The sequence below is a fragment of the Mchenga conophoros genome, linkage group LG20, assembly GCF_057382185.1.
Source record: "Mchenga conophoros isolate Kocher_MC1m ecotype Shallow Benthic linkage group LG20, M_conophoros_male_GT1.1, whole genome shotgun sequence".
NCBI classification, from domain to species: Eukaryota; Metazoa; Chordata; class Actinopteri; order Cichliformes; family Cichlidae; genus Mchenga; species Mchenga conophoros.
Window position 1 is genome coordinate 28,883,028 of NC_140545.1, and position 18,735 is coordinate 28,901,762.

Consider the following 18,735-nt stretch of genomic DNA (forward strand, 5'->3'; position numbering starts at 1 on the left):
GGGCAGATTGAAAGCAAGAGAGAGGGGTGGGAGGAGCAAGAGAGGAGGAGGCAAAGAGAGAACACCACACCCACACAAGGGCAATTTCAAGAGGAGGCCCTGCTAGGGCTGTAACAAGCATTAATTAATGGCAGGACTTCTTTGAGCAGTTTTGTAGGAATGGGGTCTAAAAGACACGTTGATAGTTTGGAGGAAGTAATTGTTGAAGTTAACTCAGCTGCAGAGAAAGATTCTAAATGAATATCACTGGTACTGGTACTGGTACTATGATTATGAGTAATTTTTTCTGTAATGGTTAAAATTTCATTTGTGAAGAAATTGATTAACTGATTGCTAGTTAACGTTAAAGGAATAGTTGGGTCAACAGAGCTCTGACTTTTTGTCAGCCTGGCTACAGTGCTGAAGAGAAACCTAGGGTTGTTCTTATTTTCTTCAGTTTTCTTCTGTTTTAGCTTTACGGTGGGCAGCAAACTATTTTCCAGCCAGGGTAAAGAATGATGTTCCAAATTAATGAGCCATTTCCTCCCTAGCTTACATGTTATCTGCTTTAAGGTGCGCTCATTTAAATAAACACTTAAGTGAGCATCGAGGGAAACAGGCAAATCCTTTGTGGCTAATTATTTTTGGCTAAATTCATTATTAATATTCTGCAATAACACTCCCCGAAATGTCTTTTCAATAAAGATGGCGTCAGTGTGCACAGCAAGCTGGGTTCTATCTGCAGGATGTTGTTATTTTTCTTTTTTCATATTGCCCTGATGGCTCTGCTCCACTCATCTATGAAAGCCAAACACTTTGAGCTTTTAGCCAGTTAAACTGCCAACATTTGATCTGAGAAATCAGCCAGGAAGCCTTCCTCCACTACTGGCGGACATACTTGATTGACTATGCTGCCTACCATTCACTTTTCCTCCTTGGAAGCACTAAAAAAGATGAGTCATGTAAGTATCCAGATGTCATCGCTGGATAAATCCTTTTTGTCTTCCTGTTCCTTCAGACCTGCCAGCGAAGCCTCCAGTGGCAGTGGTTGTCGTCCTACAGAAGTGGCCCAAATTATAGACACCTTCGCCTTCTGAGATGCACTTCGGTTAGCACCAGTTTGATCATGTTTTGGATAGCGCTGTTATACACTGGCCGTGATTTATGAAAGCATTTGTTGGCCCAACTTGGCAGAAAGTTTCTGTTGGCGCAACTTGGGCCAACAGAAACTTGGCTTCAACCTGGTGAAATGGTAAATGGCCTGCATTTGTATAGCGCTTTTCTAGTCCCTAAGGACCCCAAAGCGCTTTACACTACATTCAGTCATTCACCCATTCACACACACATTCACACACTGGCAATGGCAAGCTACATTGTAGCCACAGCTGCCCTGGGGCACACTGACAGAGGCGAGGCTGCTGGACACTGGTGCCACCAGGCCCTCTGACCACCACCAGTAGGCAAACATGGGGTTAGTATCTTGCCCAGGGATATTTGGCATGCAGCCAGGAGGGATCGAACCACCGACCTTCTGATTAGTGGATGACCTGCGCTGCCACCTGAGCTACAGCCACCCACAAAGGAGTTCTTGCTTGGAATTTCTTCCCCCCCAATGTTCATTTCTCAGCTCTCCCCGGACCACTGGTAAAGGTAGAGGGCTAGCTTCTGTATTTAAATCCAAAATTCACTGTCGACAACTGTTACCCGTTTTCTACCCCAGCTTTAAAGTGCAGCTTCTGGAACTGAACTCCTTCAATTGTCTACACTGTGGTGTATGGTCCACTGAAATGGGTTAAGGATTTTTGTGTTAATTCTTTTGACTTACTTGTGCTAGGTTATGATCATGTTTTAATTGTTGATTATTTTAACATATATGTTTTTTCTGAGACTGGACCACTAGTAAAGGAACCTTATCAACTCTTATTTTCACTCAGTGGGTGAGTGATCCAACTCATGGAAATGGTCACACACTTGATCTGGTGCTGTCATGTAATGAACTTTTGTATATAAATAAATAAATACAATTTTATTTATATAGCACTTTTCTAGACAGAATCACAAAGTGCTGCACATAAGATAACAAATAATAAAAGGGTAAAACAGACAAAATAAAACAGGCAAAAAATTAACCAAAAACAGTTTTAAAAAGGTGAGTTTTGAGTTGTTTTTTAAAAACAACTACCGAGTCCACAATTCTTAATGTATGAGGGAGAGAGTTCCACAATCTTGGAGTCACAGTGGCAAAAGCTCTGTCACCCTTTGTTCTCATCTTAGTCTGTTTTATAGCAAGTAAGCCCCGATCAGATGACCTCAGGGACCTGCTGGGGACATAGGGCTGTAGCAGGTCGGAGATGTAGGATGGTTCCAGCCTATGCAAGGCTCTAAATGTCAAGACCAGGATCTTAAAATGTACTCTAAATTCAACAGGAAGCCAGTGTAGCTGAAATAGCAATGGTGTCACATGTGAATACCTGGAGAATTTTGTCAACAGCCTAGCTGCAGCATTTAGCACAACCTGCAGACAATCCAGAGAACCTTTGCTTAGACACATAAACAAAGAGTTGCAATAGTCCAAGCGTGAGGAAATAAATGCAAGTATAGCTATCTCTGTCACGGTTTGGCATGGCAGACTGTGGGGATGTGGGGAAGGAGGACTCAGGCGCGGTGCTCTGTGTATAAACAGTGCGTTTATTTACAGTGTGTGGAAACAATAACAGTAAATCCCCGTGCTCTCCCGTGTCATGTTCTCCACTCTCGTGTGTCCACACACACCCTGTGCCTGCTGCCCTCCGATGTTCCTCCTGAGGGGAAAATAACAGAGGCAGCCATCAAGACACTTAATTCCAGTAAGCATACACTCACAAACTTAACTAAGCAGAAGACTAACATGAAATCTCAAGGAATGATCCCACGTCAGTGGGAGCTCCAAGACTCTCCTAAGTAACTCCCCTGATGAGCCCTGATCAGCGGCAGCTGTGTAGCTTCGGGTGTGGCCAGTCCCCTAGCAGGGCCACACCCACCAGGCCTGAAGGCACCTGTAAACCAGTGTACATACACACCTGCACCCATACACACACACACACACACACACCTACAAGCATGGAAAAGAGCAGCAGCAACACCAAAAATACATATAATATCATTAGTCCATGACTGATGTTAAGATTCAAGAATTGAGAAAGGGTACAAGAGGTGATCGAAAAATAACCACACTGGTCCGGCCGGGTGAAGTCAAACGAAGATTTTAATTCACATGTGGGAAGATCACTGAACACAGCAATTGATCTTCGACTTACTAAAGCACAAACAATTATTTTATAACATCAGGGTTTATTTACCGACGCCCCTTCATACGTCACAGATACATTTTATACATAGATCAGATCAACATCATCATGACTTTTCACCTAGAAAATCATCTATTTTCATGGCTTGGTACTTTCCGTTCTTATCTTAAAATGAATTGTTCCTCTTTCTTGCCGAGACACCAAGAAACGGTTCCTCTTTTACCAAGACAATTTTGCAGTTACAGCCAAACATAACTAACCTCTTCTTCTAAATAAATCTAATTTAAAGTGTGTGTGTGTGTGTGTGTTGACCTCACATGCTCTTTGTGTCACCTCTTCACCTACTGTCTGTGTCTCATCCTCAAATGCTCTTTCTCAATTCACCTGTTGCACTTCTGACCTTTTACCAGACCAGAAGCTCACTGAGACTATGTGTATGTCTTCTACTAAATAAATGTTTTAATCAAGAACCTCTACTAAAACCTTAATACAAGAATATGAACATATAAAAGATAATAAAATAAACTGATATAAGTGTTTTGTAAGCATGTATTGCAATTCCTTCTATGTTCTAGTTTTCCCTCAGCATGGATCACCTAGACACTCTCACTAGATGAAGCTCAAAACCATTAATGAACCTGAACATCAACTCAAATAAGCACAGATATGCAATATGTATAAAATGGTTATAACTGCACCTGAAATACAAAGTTAACATCATCATAAACATCTTAAGGCCATCTTAAAGCTATCTGTTATATTGTTAAAGCAATGCTCATACTGCAGATTATATTATACTGGTAAAATACTTTTTGTTTATCCCCACAATCCCCCTTTCGACCTCTGACACCCCAGAGGTCGATACATAGGTTGTTGTTCACTCCTCAGTCCACTCGGCTACCTCCAGATCCATCATCGGCATCATGGACATAGGGGCCACCGCCCCAGGGTCCACTGCCTTTACAATCACTTTCTCTACCAACCTTCGGGCACAAGGAATGAGACAACAACCACAAGTCACCAAAATACCCACCAATACAGATAGAGACAACATAATGGACAGAACAAGCCCCTTCCACTTTCCCTTTTTTCTTTTTTTTTCTACTCTTTTTATTTAAACCACCCCTTTTCAAACTCTCAATTTGTTACCACTCCTTTCTGTAGGCGCGGCGATCTCCTCCTAGGCTGCTCTTCTTTCTTCGGCCTTCCAGGTAGACTACTGGTCGGCCCGTTGCACAGGTGAAGAGGTTTATTCTGCCTCTGTTTCTTGACACCTGCGTTCTTTGAAGACGAATTTTCCTCCACCAAGCTCTCGTGTGCGGGTGCACACTGCGACCAATGGTACCAGGTGTCGCCTTTCCCTTTCAGCTGGACTGCTGTAGCCGTCCGGGCGGTCACCTCATACGGACCAGTCCAGCGGGGCTCCTTCCACTTTCGCTTAATGACCTTCAGCCACACTGCCTTTGCGTCCGGGACCTCTCCGTTCCCCGTGGGTCTCTCACAAGTGACCTGTTTTGTAAAGCTGGACACAAGAGCTTTCAACTCATTAAAATATTCTGCATGAGACCTGTTGCTTGTCCTGGGCTGCTCCACCGGGACCACTGTCCAGGGTGCTGGAAACTGTCTCCCAGTCAGCAGCTCATAAGGGGTGAAACCTGTGGATTGGTTAACAGAACATCTTATGGTCATCAAAGCAATGGGCAGGGCTGCGACCCAATTTAGCCCTGTCTGCGCACAAATTTTAGCCAACTTGTTTTTCAAATTTAGGTTCATCCTCTCTACCTTTCCTTGAGATTGAGGATGATAGACCGTCCCGAACTTATGTTGCACTCCCAACATCCTCTCTACCTCTTGCAAATCTTTGTTCTTGAAGTGAGTACCATTGTCTGATCTAATTCTCTTGGGAAACCCATGCCTTGGAATGTAATGATTGATTAAGCACTTAATCACACTTTTCGCATCTTCACATTTGGTCGCCCATGCTTCGGGCCATCCAGTCAGAACATCCACACACACCAACAAATACCTCACCCCACCTGGGCCTGTATCAATCATGTCGGTATAATCAATCACGACCTCTTCTCCTGGCCTTTCTGGCATGAGAAACTTACCAGCTTCAGGTTTTACTGCTGGCTTTGGGTTGTGTGCCCCACAAATTAGGCACGTTCTGGCCTTTTCCAGTATCATCCTTCTCAAATCAGGATGCCACCATCGGCACAAATTTCTCTCCATCTGTTTCACTCCCACGTGACCAAGCCCGTGAGCCTCATTCACCTTTTGTTCCGCCATTTTGGCCGTTAAAGCGGGACGCCCATCTGGCCCCCTCCACAAACCGCCATCTTGCCAGGCTCCTTTGTTTTCCCACACCCCCTTTTCCTCTGGGGATGTCTCCTCCTGAGCCTTTCTAACTTCTTCCATGCTGTTAGTGCTACCCTCCTCTTCTGGGGTTACCTGCACCAGTTGTCTCTGTCCTTTGTAGCCCGCTGCTTCCTTTGCGGCTTCGTCAGCTTTCTGATTTCCTCTTGCCACCATACTGTCTGCTTGTGAGTGGCCTTTGCATTTTATAATACTTACCTCGTCTGGGTCCTCCAGGGCCTTTTCCAGTTCCTCCATTTCCTTTTTGTGACAGATGGGTGCATTAGTGGCCGTCCTGAACCCGGCTCTCTTCCACTGAGCCAGTTCCACATGAGCTGCTCCAAACGCATATGCTGAGTCAGTGTAGATGTTCACTCTCATGTTTCTAGCCAACCTCAGGGCTCGAGTTAGGGCTATCACTTCAGCTCTCTGGGCCGACTGTTGTCCCTCAATTTTTCCTGCTTCTTTCACCTGAAACTCAGTTCCTACTCTACAGACTACTGCATAGCCCGCTTTCAATCCTTCTTCATCTCTGTGGCAGCATCCATCTGTGAACCAATCCTCAGCTCCGTATATGGGCTCTGCCTTCAGGTCTTCCCTGATTTTTCCTTCAACCTGGGCTTTCTTAATACAGTCATGTGGTTCTCCTGACCCCATTAGGTCTGCCATATTTATTCCTTCATGTGTGAATATCAAATTTGGCGCCTCTAAAATTTTGCTCAACCTTTGTTGCGTCAGTGGAGTCATTGTGAATGCCTGTGAGTTCACATAGGCCACTACACTGTGTGTAGTAAGCACTTTCAGTGGGTGTTCCCTCACTATATGTGCTGTTTTCTGAATTATCTTTGCTACTCCTGCTGCGTGTTGTGTGCATGTGGGATGCCTTGCTTCTGTTGAATTTAATCTTATGCTGACATACATAAGTACATCCCTACCTCCCCCTTTTTTCTGAAACAACACACCATTCACAACTCCCTTTGTTTCTGAAACATCAAGGTAAAATGCCTCATCATAGTTAGGTGTGGCCAGATCTGTGGCTCTTGACAAATCCTGTTTTAGTGAAATGAACGCTGTCTCTGTGTCCGGCGTCCAAGGCAATTCAGCCTTCAGATTTCGAACACCAACTTTCTTGATCATGTCCCTTAAAGGGGCCGTTTTACCCGCATAGTTCGGAATGAACTGCCTGCTGTAACCTGTCAAGCCAAGAAAGGAAAGCAACTCCTTCACAGTTCTTGGTTTTGGATGTGTCAGAATTTGGTCTCTGTGTGTGTTCATTAGCCCCACTGATCTGTGTGCGATCACCCGGCCCAGGAATGTTACCTCTGGCCGGACCAACTGCAGTTTTTCTTTGCTCACTTTGAAGCCACACTCCGCCAATCTGTTCAACACCACGAGCGATGCTGCCGTACAGGCCGCTGCTGACGGGGCTGCAATAAGAAGATCATCAACATACTGTATTAATGTACAGCCCCCTGGCAGTTGACATGGGGACAATGCCTCTTTCAACACCTGATTAAAAATTCCTGGTGAGAGTGCAAAGCCTTGTGGTAGGCGTGTGTACCTAAATTTGCGGCCTCTGTATGTGAATGAGAAAATGTCTCTGAGTGACTCGTGCAGTGGGAGACAAAAGAATGCATTCGCTAGGTCAATACATGTGAACCACTTTTGGTCCCCAGTAATTTCGGTCAGAGCCGTGTAGGGATTTGGTACAGGCACAGTGTCAGTCCTCAGCATGGCATTTATTGCTCTCAAATCATGTGCCATACGGTACTTCCCTGTCCCATGTTTTTCCACTGGCAAAATAGGTGTGTTCCAAAATGACCATGAGGGCTCAAGCACTCCTGCCTTCCACAGTCCTTCAATGGTTTCAGCTATACCTTCTTCTGCTTCAGTTTTGTGCTTATATTGTGGTCTGTTAATTGGTATGTCAGACTTCAGCTGGAACAGGACAGGCGAACAGTTAGCTAGACCTACATCTGTGGGCCCTGCGGACCACAAAGTACCAGGCAATTTTGAGAGCTCAGCTACTGCATCAGGATGATCCATTCTTTCCCTGCCATGTATTCTGGAGATTTCTTTATGTTCTAAGATCACTGCATCGTTGGACAAACAAGTTATGCGATATATTTTACATTTTGGTGCATACCAGACATTTGGAATTTGGGTGCTTTGCCAGCATGCGTTGTCCAGCGCCCGCTTGACCATTGGTCCCAGATCTCTTGGCCCATGACCCTCGTGGACCGCCAATGTAATGTGAGGGGCTGAATCCTCTCCCACATTGTACCAAGGCAGTTGTTCATCAGTAAATTTCACAGCCGCGGCCACACCTTCTGGTCCAACATAAATGTTATGTGTTTGCACATTCCACGTCTGTCCCTCAAGATCAGACTGGAACTGTTCCCGATAGATATCGTTATCTTCCCTATCATAAAAGAGTGTAACGTGGAAAGGATCTCGCGGGGGGGAATAGACGGCCAGGCTCATTATCCAGGGTTTCCACAGCTGATAATGTCTCAGAATGCCTTCTTCCACTAGCCTCCCCCAGTAGATTTCGGCAGTGGGTTGTTCAGAGTTCTGGACTAAATATTGAGTCTTTGAAGGTGAACCCAGACACGGGAATTCTTTTCCTCCAGGCAGAGTAACAATCAGTCCATCTGGTGAGCACATGATTGTGGCTCCCAGTTTCACAAGCAGGTCCCTGCCCATGAGATTTGCAGGCACCTGTGAGGACACCACATATTGGTGTTTCAAAGTCTGTTTTCCCAGCTGTGTCAATGCTGGATCTGTCAATGGCAGTGTCATTGGAATCCCGGAAAAGCCTACCACATTAACTGTGTGACAGGAGAGTGTTGCACTGTCTGGTGTGTCTTTCAAAGTTGAGTATGTTGCTCCAGTATCCACCAGGAAGGGCAATTCAGTGCCTTCCACGGTCATTGACAGCATGGGTTCTGCCGCCCCCACGCTGTTCAGTTTCTCCGGGCTCCGTCAGTATTGCTCCCTCTCCCAGCCCCAGTCAGCTACTGGGTACTGGGCGGCTGGTGCTGCATTCGGGTTTGGAGCTTGATATGCTCCCCTGTAAGCAGCTCTTTGTCTTGGGCCTCCTCGTGCCTGGGATTGATAGCCTCGCCTCTGATAATTTCGCTGCGATTCAGGGCATTCTCGGGACCAGTGTCCTTCTGCTCCACAGCTGTAACAGGCAGTCCAAGACACATTGTTAGGATTCCCTGGATTCCGAGCCCTTTGTCCTCCCCTCACGGATCCACCACGCCCTCTCTGCGGTCCACCGGTCCCCCAATTCCCTACGGGTTGACGCTGCCTTGGTGCATTGGCGGGCCAACGGTCATCAGGGTAGAGACCCGGATCCTGATCTGGCCAGTCAGGCACAGGATCGGGCTGAGACCTTGCCACCATTATTTTCCTTGCGCTCTCTTTATCCTCTTTCTTTCTGTCACCTGCCTTGTTTCTCGCCTCTGTCAGCTGTATCTTTACCAGCTGCGCCTGTGCCTCCTCCAACTCTTTCTTTTGTTTGTTTGCCAAATCCTGTTCCTGCTGAAGTCTGTGGGTCACATGTCTCTCCCACTGCACCGAGTCTGCAACGGCAAAATCTGGGTTCTTTTCCAAATCAACTGCAACCTGATTGGGCAGCCCTGCCAGCACCGCCGAACGGAACCACGCTCTACTTTCACCCTCCTTCCCCGGATGTATTCCTGTTTCTAACAACCATTGTTCCTTTGCTTTAGCTAAAAACTCTCTGGGTGTGTTTTTGGGATCCCAAATAATTTTTGGAATGGCTCCAGAGTTAGGAGTTGGGTACTTCTCCCGGACTGCATCTGCTAAGTCATTCTGCACCTCATGATATTGCAGGTCATTTGCATATCTGGTTGTTTGAGCTATCTGCTCTACATCTGCTAACCCACCACCCAGCATACAACGTCCGGCCAAAGCGCGAAAATCGCCCAGCGCTAATTCTTCTCCTTCGGTCAGCGCGCCCAGCCTTCTCAACCAGCTAGCTCCTCCCTCAGTTATTGGTGGAAGTTGTTTAACCAATGCTTCCAAATCTCTCACCTTATAGGCGCGATAAACTGGTTCGTTCTTTGGACCTGCTATTAGAGGCAGATTTAAACCAGGGTCAGGAGCTCCTTGTTCAAAACTCACTTTTCTACTCTTCCTCGACTTTCCTTTTCCCTTTGAGCTCCTAAATATGGGCTGTCTCTGTGCTTGGTCTCTCTTCACACTTCTTTTCCTCAAAATTAGGCTTGTACTTGGTTGGGGCTCAGGTCCTCCATCTTCGTCCTCCTTATCGTCCTCTTCTTCTGATGACGTCGCACGGTCTTCATTCTCCTCTTCTGGCCCTCCCTGCATTACTCTCTGCTTTATAACCTCCAATGGCGTTGGTCGACTCCACCTTCTTGGTCTAGGTCACCCAGACACGCTTAACTTTCGGTTTCAGTCTTCGTCTCGCTGTTCTCGCAACCACTGGCTCCTCTTCCCCTGCTCGGTGGTACACAAAGTTTAACCCAGCACTTTAGACGCTGTCCTCGCGTTCTCAAGCGTTGACACTCAATCAAAATTATTCGCCCTCAAAGTGTTAATATATGACACCAGCAACCCTTATGCGCAACGCGCTCACCTCCGTATACTTACCTCTCCAATAGTTCCTCGGATTAGTGTTTTTTCATTTATTTTAAACCCATTAACGGCGCTGCGCGTCCCTTATATACTTTACAGCAACACACCCTCAAGGGTCCCTCAACTTGTCCCGTACTAATAAGTCTAAAACCAAGAAATCACCTCCAAATGATCCCCTACAATTGAAATTTCAGTGTGGAATGACGCAGAGATTAACATTTCCTTATTTATTCACTATATGTAACCTGAATTTTCTCTCTCTCTTCAAATAACAAAGGTTATCTTTACAATTTGTTATTGAACTACTAATTAAGTTGCTTTTTATGGTGTCAGTGATAAACTGCCCCTAAAAAGTCCACTTTATTTATTATACTGGTAAAATACTTTTTGTTTATCCCCACACTGCCCAGGGATCCTGGGTCGCTCAGACCCAGGACCCTGACAATCTCCAGTTTAGGGCGAGATAAAATAGGGCTGAACTTAGCCACATTTCTTAAATGATAAAAACAAGACCGAACCAGAGATTTCACATGCCCATCCAATGTGAGAGTCGCGTCAAAAGTGACACCTAAAAGTGACACCTGATAGAGGATTTAACATACACAGAAAGAGGACCAAGGGTTTTCACTATCTGGGATACAAATCTGTCCGGAGCATATATGAGGCCTTCAGTTTTCCCATCGTTGAGTTGGAGGAAATTTGCAGCCATCCAACGTTTGATGGAATCTAAGCAGTCATTTAGAAGCTGAAGCTTAGATAAATCCTGGAGCTTAAAAGAAATGTACAACTGAATATCATCAGCATAACAGTGATAAGAAATGTCCTAAAAGAGCCCATTATATGCTGGAGGGGGAGAAGATATATTAAGAACAATAAAGGCCCCAAAACCGAACCCTGAGGGACACCACAAGTAAGGGAGGTAGAGGATGACCTAAAATCAGAGACCACCACAGAAAAAGATTGGTTATGTAGATTAGAGATGGACCGATCCGATATTACGTATCGGTATCGGTCTGATACTGACGTAAATTACTGGATCGGATATCGGAGAGAAATAAAAAATGTAATCAGATCCATTAAATATCAAAAAAGCACCTCACAAAACTTGCGACACGGTGTAACTCGGCTCATAACCGTAGCACGTCGGAGCAGTATGCATCACGTGATAGAGCGGCTGTGTGTATTTATAGCCTCGCTACCAAACCAGCATTTCATCTCCGAGGAAGTGATCCCAGAGAGAAGTAAAGCAAGTGTGTAAGTTCATCTCTGAATGTTTGTAAAGCATTCCATCGTTAAGTTTAACAACCGATATATGGAGCGACTGCTTCTTCTCTCCCCCTCCCTCTCCTGCTGCTTCTTCAATCATGAAACTGATCAATGATCAGCTGATCGGCTTTTCTGTTGCGAGTCCGTCTCTCTTGTTTGTTTTTGGCCCACTTTGCACCAGAAAGAGGAAACCAGTGGCTGAATAACAGCAGCACGTTTAACCTCGATAAGCTGTTGTTAGAATTTATTTAATATTACTTTCTACACCAGGATCCTTTTCTACGCAGCTAACGGCTGGTAACTGTGCAGGGGCGGATCTAGCAAAGTTTAGCCAGGGGGGAGGATAGGGCATTAACAGGGAAAAGGGGGGCACAAAGACATACTTTTCTTTCTTATTCTCATTTAAAATGTCTAGCTTTTAATAAATAATTATCTGAATCTTACACCCAAAGTTTTAATCTGACATAAAATATATAGAAGTCCATTACTGTATATAGTAACTATTAAGTCTAATATACCCTAGTAAACTATAGTACTTTTTCCTTTGGGAAGATACCATCTGAGCAGTCTACAGTTGTTGAATGTATTTAATTATTCTTGAAAAATAATTTATTTCTGTGCATTTTTTTTCCAACCTGCATCAAATTAAAGTTGATTACGTCGATTAAGAATCATGAGGTGGAGGGTGGGTGGTTCCCTTTTTTTTTTTTTGCTTGCTATTAGTTAGGTTGTTTAATATTTCTGCTAAGTACTCTTTAAAATACCAGAATAGGGAGGATGGTGCAGGTTTAAGTTTATTAGATTGATCAGTATTGCTGAACTATGAACTATTTTGGGTGCAGTGTATTTTTTACATACAGGTATAACAGAATAGCTTTAGTGTTGTTGTTTATTTAAACTTGACTATGAACTTATACAAAATGCAGCAAGATATTAAAAAAAAAACAGTGTTATTGATTTAAAAAAAACACTGTATCGGATTCATATCGGTATCGGCAGCTATCCAAATTTATGATATCGGTATCGGACATAAAAAAGTGGTATCGTGCCATCTCTAATGTAGATATGAGGAGAACCACTCCAAGGCAGTACCAGATACACCAACCCAATGTTTAAGCCTTTCAAGGAGGATGTGGTGGTCAACAGTGTCAAAAGCTGATGTTAGGTCCAACATAAGTAGGACCAAACATTTTCCTGCATCATTACTCATCAAAATGTCACTTGAGACCCTAAGAAGGGCTGATTCTGTGGAGTGAGCTCTGCGAAAGCCGGACTGAAACTTATCGCAAATGCTATGTTTGTCCAGAGCCGCTATAAGTTGCTTAGCCACAACCTTTTCTAGAAGCTTAGCAATTAACGGTAATTTAGAGATAGGTCTGTAGCTGCTCCAAAGAGAGGGGGTCTAACTGAGGTTTTTTTTAAAAGTGAGAGAATAGTAGAATTTTTTAAAATAAACCAGAACTATACCAGACACCAGTTCAGGGTTGATTAGAGTGAGCACAGAAGACATTTTTTCATAATGATGCAGGTACAATGCCAAGTGGACAAGAGGATGCTTTCACTGAATTCACTAGTTTTGCTAGCTCAGGTAGTGAAACAGGAGAGAAAGTGTCCAAAATGACAGGGTGTGATGAGGTGGAGATAGACATAACAGGTGCTGAATGAGAAAAGTTCATTCTTACATTCTTCATCTTTGCAAGCATAAAAGAAAGAAAACGGGGCCGCGGGAAGAGCAGGAGTAACAAAGCCACTAATGGTGTTAAATAGCACCTTAGGATTACCTCTGCTATTTGCAACCAAGTGTAAGAAATAGGCAGCCCTCGCACCTCTGATAGCATTATTAAAAGAAGCTAAAAGGTCCTTTAGGTAGAGGAGATGAACATTTAGGTGAGTTTTCCTCCACCTGGGTTCCACTTTGCGACAATCACATTTTAGACAAATACTGTATTACTAAAGTCAAATCATGTAGAAAAAGTTTAAGCAACTTCAGACCATTTTGGATGTTGATTGTGTTTGTGAAGTGGTCTGGTTTTAAATCCCATGACAGTACTGAGAGTTTTTAATTATCTTTTAACTGTTGACTCAGGATGTTCTGCTGTTTTAGCTCTTATAGATTTAGCCGCTGCCTTTGACACGGTCCATCACTACATGTTGGTCGGAAAGACACCATTTTATGGTAATTTAAATAATATTTGTGAAAGAGGTCTTTTTCTGTTGCCAGTAGTGAATATTCTTCTTGTTCTGCCCTGTGTGGTATACCACAGGGGCCTGTTTTGGGTTCTGCTCTGTTCTCATTATACATGCTACCTTTGGGATTCATTATCAAGAAATATAATATTTTCTTACACTTTTGTATTGATGACATCCCAGTTTACTTCCCATTGAAATTGGATGTCTCTGTCCCACTGCAGCCTCTTGCTGTCAAAGACTGGTTAACACTCAATTTTCGTATTTATTTTATTATCACCTCTTGATGGGACTACTGCAATTTTCCCTATTTGCGTTGCTGTGTTCCTCTCATAGTCCATGAGTTTGAATAATTCACTACTCAGTCTTTGTTCTCCTCATTTTAGACAATGCATGATCAACCACACAATCTGGAGAGGTCCAGATTTATTGTAAATATCAGAATTATCTAGAAATTAAATGTTGCATTTGAGATTTTAGCATAAACTTTTAGCATAAACCTAAGCATGATATAAACAAACTGATTAAAACTGTTTTACATCCATCTACAGAAAAATTAGCAGCCTGGTAACATGGTGAGAGAAAACTGTACATGAAATGTTAGATTTTAAAAAATACACCAGTAAAAGGTTTTACAGAAGTGTAATTTGTTCTTTTCAGAGTCCAGGGCACTGGCTCTGCCCAGGCAGTGACAGCAGGGTGCAGTCCTCAGCTGGCCGAATGAGCTCACTCGAGCTTCCAGCAGAGGACTGAGGCAGCTGAGTTAACTCACCCATGCTCTCAGCAGAGAGTGATTGCTGAGACGGCCCAGTAGAGCTCCGAGGTGAAACAGGTTGCGCTGTCTCCAGGGGTCCAGAGTAAGCTGATTCAACACACGAATGGCCTGAGGATAAAAACTCCTCTTGAGCCTCTCTGTTTTTGTTCAGATGGTGCGGAACCTTCTGCCTGATTTCAGAAGCTGGAACAGTTCGTTGCTGGGATGGGACAGGTCCTTCAAAATCTGAGTTGCTCTAGTCCAGTATCTCCTGACGTAAATGTCCTGAAGGGAAGGGAGAGCTGTCCTGCAGCAGTGTTCTGCTATACAGATCACTCTCTGAAGAGCTTTTTTATCCTTGACACAGCTGTTTCCATACAATGATGTGATGTTCTGTGTGAGGATGCTCTCCACAGTGTCTGTATATAAGAGAGACCCTGAACTTCCTCAGTTGTCGGAGGTAATACAGGCGCTGCCTAGCCTTTTTGGTCTGGACCTGAATGTGGGCAGACCATGTCAGGTCTGAGGAGATGTGGACACCGAGATACTGAGGACTGCACACTCTCCACTGGAGCTCTATTAATGATAATGGGCTTGTAGTCTCTTTGCTGACTCCTTCTGAAGTCCACCACCCCCTCCTTGGTCTTGCCGACGCTCAGCTGGAGGTGGTTGTCCCGGCACTACGATGCCAGATTCTTCACTTCATCCATGTAGGCCGCCTCATCGTTGTTGGAGATGGCGTCCAACACCAGCCTTGGGTGACCACACAGACTGAAGTGTAGAGGGAGTAGAGAGGAGAGGACACACTCCTGTGGCGCTCACGTGCTGATGTTGATGCTGTTGGAGATGCAGCTACCCACCCTCACCACCTGAGTACCGCCAGTGAGGAAGTCCAACACCCATAGGGTCAGTGCAACTGGACGGTAGTCATTCAGGCATGAGGGCTGCTTGTTCTTTGGGACAGGGATGATGGTAGATCTCTTGAAGCATGTGGGGACCACAGACTTAGCCAGGGACACGTTGAAAATTGAAGCGAACACACCTGCTAGCTGGTTAGCACAGCACCGCAGCAGAGGGTCGGTGATGCCGTCTGGCCCCGCCGCTTACCTTGTGCTCAGAGCTGAGGAGCCTGAGCTGGCGACAGAACTGGTGACCAGAGATGGGCAGTAACGCGTTCTGATTACTTTTTTCAAGTAACGAGTAAAGTAAGGGATTACTATTGCAAAAACGGTAATTAGATTACCGTTACTTTCCCGTAGGAACGCTGCGTTACTAAAACCGTGATTTTTTTGCGAGAATGTCTCACAACAGTGACGTAAGCGAGTGCGCCGTTAGTGACAACAGCTGTGTGCAGATCAACAATGGATCACATATCGATTGTGGGAGAGAGTATGAGCGTGCAGCGTTTAAAGCGTGGAAGTACTGACCTTACTTTGAGTTTGATTCCATAAAAAGTGACAAAAACATTAGTGTCCGTTGTGCGTGGGAAGAAAACTTCTTTTGACAGCGAAAAAAAACCCCTAAACTTCCAAGCAAGCACCGAGTGCGCTACCACGTAATGGGAAATTCACAGAGAAACTCGCGGATTCTTCAACTGACCGCGGCACACCTGCACCAGGGTAAACCCCCGCCTACTGCAGTCCTGCTTTACAGGTAAAAATAGAGCAACAGGACCGCTGAGTCTTTGACTTTATTTATTTTCTGCTGTGTTTTACTTGCATCTATTTGAAAGAGTGAGTGTAAACACAAAAAATATTTTATTTTATGTGCTGGAATGTGTAGAAAATAGGTTTAAATGTTAAACTAATTTCTTCAAGTCAGAGAATGGTGCATATAATTAAATTTTTTGCTTGATGCATAAAGTTAAAAGATTAAAACTAATAAAACAAGTTTTAAAAAGGGACCTTTCCATTTGATTACATTTTGTATGATGGATTATGTAGAAAAAGTAGAATTGGGCTGAAAGATCTATCGCTTTATCACCTCTTCAGGTTGTAAATCGTGTTTTTAAAAAGTAACTAAGTAACTAAGTAACTAAGTAATTAATTACTTTTGAAAATAAGTAATCAGTAAAGTAACGGGATTACTTTTTTGGGGAAGTAATCAGTAATTAGTTACTGATTACTTTTTTCAAGTAACTTGACCAACACTGCTGGTGACAACACTGGAAACTGAGCTGGTGACCAAAGTGATGGTTGTGGTGGGAGTGGAGCGGGTAGTGGAGTAGATGACTGAGCTGACGGCTGCTGACAATAGTAGTGGTGGTTGTAGTGGAAGTTGAGTGGGCTCACCGTCTTTCAAACTGTTTAGTCACAGGACGGCCAGTCTTTAATATTCCACTCACAGGTTAAATACGGAAACTACTCTTGTAGTTTCTAAACTGGGGAAAACTAAGAACTAAACAACAATCCTGAACACGAGGCGACAGCGAGAACATGAAGAAGGATAATCAGGGAGAACTGTCGGAGGAACACAGACGGACCAGTAACAATCAGGAGAAAACACAGGGCTTATATACACACAGGAGCAACCAGGGAATGAGAAACAGGAGGGAGACACAGCTGGGGTTAATTATACATAACGAGACAAGGGGAAGCAAAACTAGACTCACTGCACGTAGGACTGGGAGAATCAAAATAAAACAGGAAACAAGACACAATTCACAAATACGCGGACAACAAACAACAAATGAATAACCAATAATCAGGAAATAGAAATCAAACATAAAACACTGGGAAACACCCAGGACCATGACAAAAAACATCCGAGTTTTTTTCAAACCGCAATCAAGGTCTGAACAGAACTTGAAACTCAGCCTTAAGGCTGATGGACAGTTCTCTGTACAGCACTGCCAAAGCCAACATGAGGAAGCATGTCAAGGAAGGTAGTGTGCTTCTTGGCAGATGACTACCCCCACCAGGTGTGGAGCGACATCCAAGCCCTCTCCAACATCAAAGGCCAGAGCCACCCAGCCCCTGACGGCAGCCTCACACTTGGAGAGGAGCTTAACACCTTCTTTGCCCAGTTTGAGATGACCCCTCTCCCACACCCCTGCCCTCCTTCTCTCCCGCACCAGGCACACACCCCTGTCCCTCCAGGAACATGAGGTTAAGAGGAGACTGAGAGTGGTGAACCCCAGGAGAGCTGCTGGCCCAGACAGCATCCCAGGGGCTGCGAGGACCAACTGGTAGGGGATCATCACCAGGCTGTTCAACCTCTCCCTGACTTATGCCAGGTGGGAACGGTGTCATTCCCATCCCCACAAACCTGGAATAGACAGCCTTAATGACTACAAACCTATAACCCTCACATCTGTAGTCATGAAGTGTTTTGAACAGATAGTGTTTTCGCACCTTAGAGACTGCATATGGCCCTGTCCTGACTCCTACCATTTTGCTTACAAATCAAATCAGAATCAGAATCAGAATCAAAGTACTTTATTGTGATCCCAAGGGGAAATTATGTATTGGGGATATGAATTGGGAGGAGACCTTCACCATCACACTTCAGAGAGCACTGAGCCATCTGGAGAACAGTAAGAGTTATGTGAGGATGCTCTTTGTGGACTACAGCTCAGCATTCAACACTACAATCCCAGACATCCTTGCCACCAAAGTGGACCACCTTCAGATGTCAAGTATGCCGATGACACCACCATAAGCTGCTGCTGGCCTTCTACTGTGAGGAGTGGTAGAAGTGGAGCAGCTCTCCTACTGCCTGGGTATTTGAAATGCAGAGGCCACGACTGACAACAGGAAGGCTGCACAAAGGGTAAATAACACTGCCCAAAAAATCATTGGCTCCCCTCTGCCATCCCTGGAGGCCATCACCAGCACCTCCTGTTTCAGGAAAACCAGGGCCATCACAGGTAACCCCTTGCATGCTGCCCACTACCTGTTTCACCTGTTTGGCCTGGTTCTCCTGGAATTTCTTCCTGTTAAAAGCGAGTTTTTTCTTCCCACTGTCATTAATTTTATCTTGTGCTTTTGTTTTATTGTCCTTCATTGTGTCATTGTTCTATTATGTGTTTTATCCTATTGTACAGTGTCCTTGGGTGTCTTGAAAGGCGCTTTATAAATAAAATTTATTATTATTATATGATTTTTGGGGTTTTCTCTTCTTTCTCTTTCTCTTCTTTCTTCTTAATTGTACTTAATTTTCTATCTGTGTACTCTTTTCAATGAACTCTCACTTCTTCCAATTTTCTTTTCAGCAGAAAAGAAAAATAACCAGCTGTTCTCCACAGAACCAGCAAAGGTGTACTCTCAGTGGCAAGGG

At 44.4% G+C, this 18,735-nt stretch overlaps 1 protein-coding gene across 7 annotated transcripts in view; it reads left to right on the top strand.

The window, feature by feature from the left end:
• The window catches only part of LOC146551036 (immunoglobulin superfamily member 21-like), a 54,778-nt gene that overhangs the window by 8,871 nt on the left and 27,172 nt on the right, over nucleotides 1-18,735 (top strand). For 2 of the 7 annotated variants that reach the window (XM_085259248.1, XM_085259250.1), the window contains exon 2: nucleotides 14,364-15,363. The exons of 2 other annotated variants lie outside the window; for them this stretch is intronic. Coding sequence is in view for 1 of the 5 variants with exons in the window: in XM_085259247.1 (XP_085115373.1) it covers nucleotides 1,078-1,087 (10 nt within the window). In the remaining 4 variants the exon portion in view is untranslated. 3 more of the 7 variants (XM_085259249.1, XM_085259252.1, XM_085259247.1) reach the window with 2 other exon arrangements.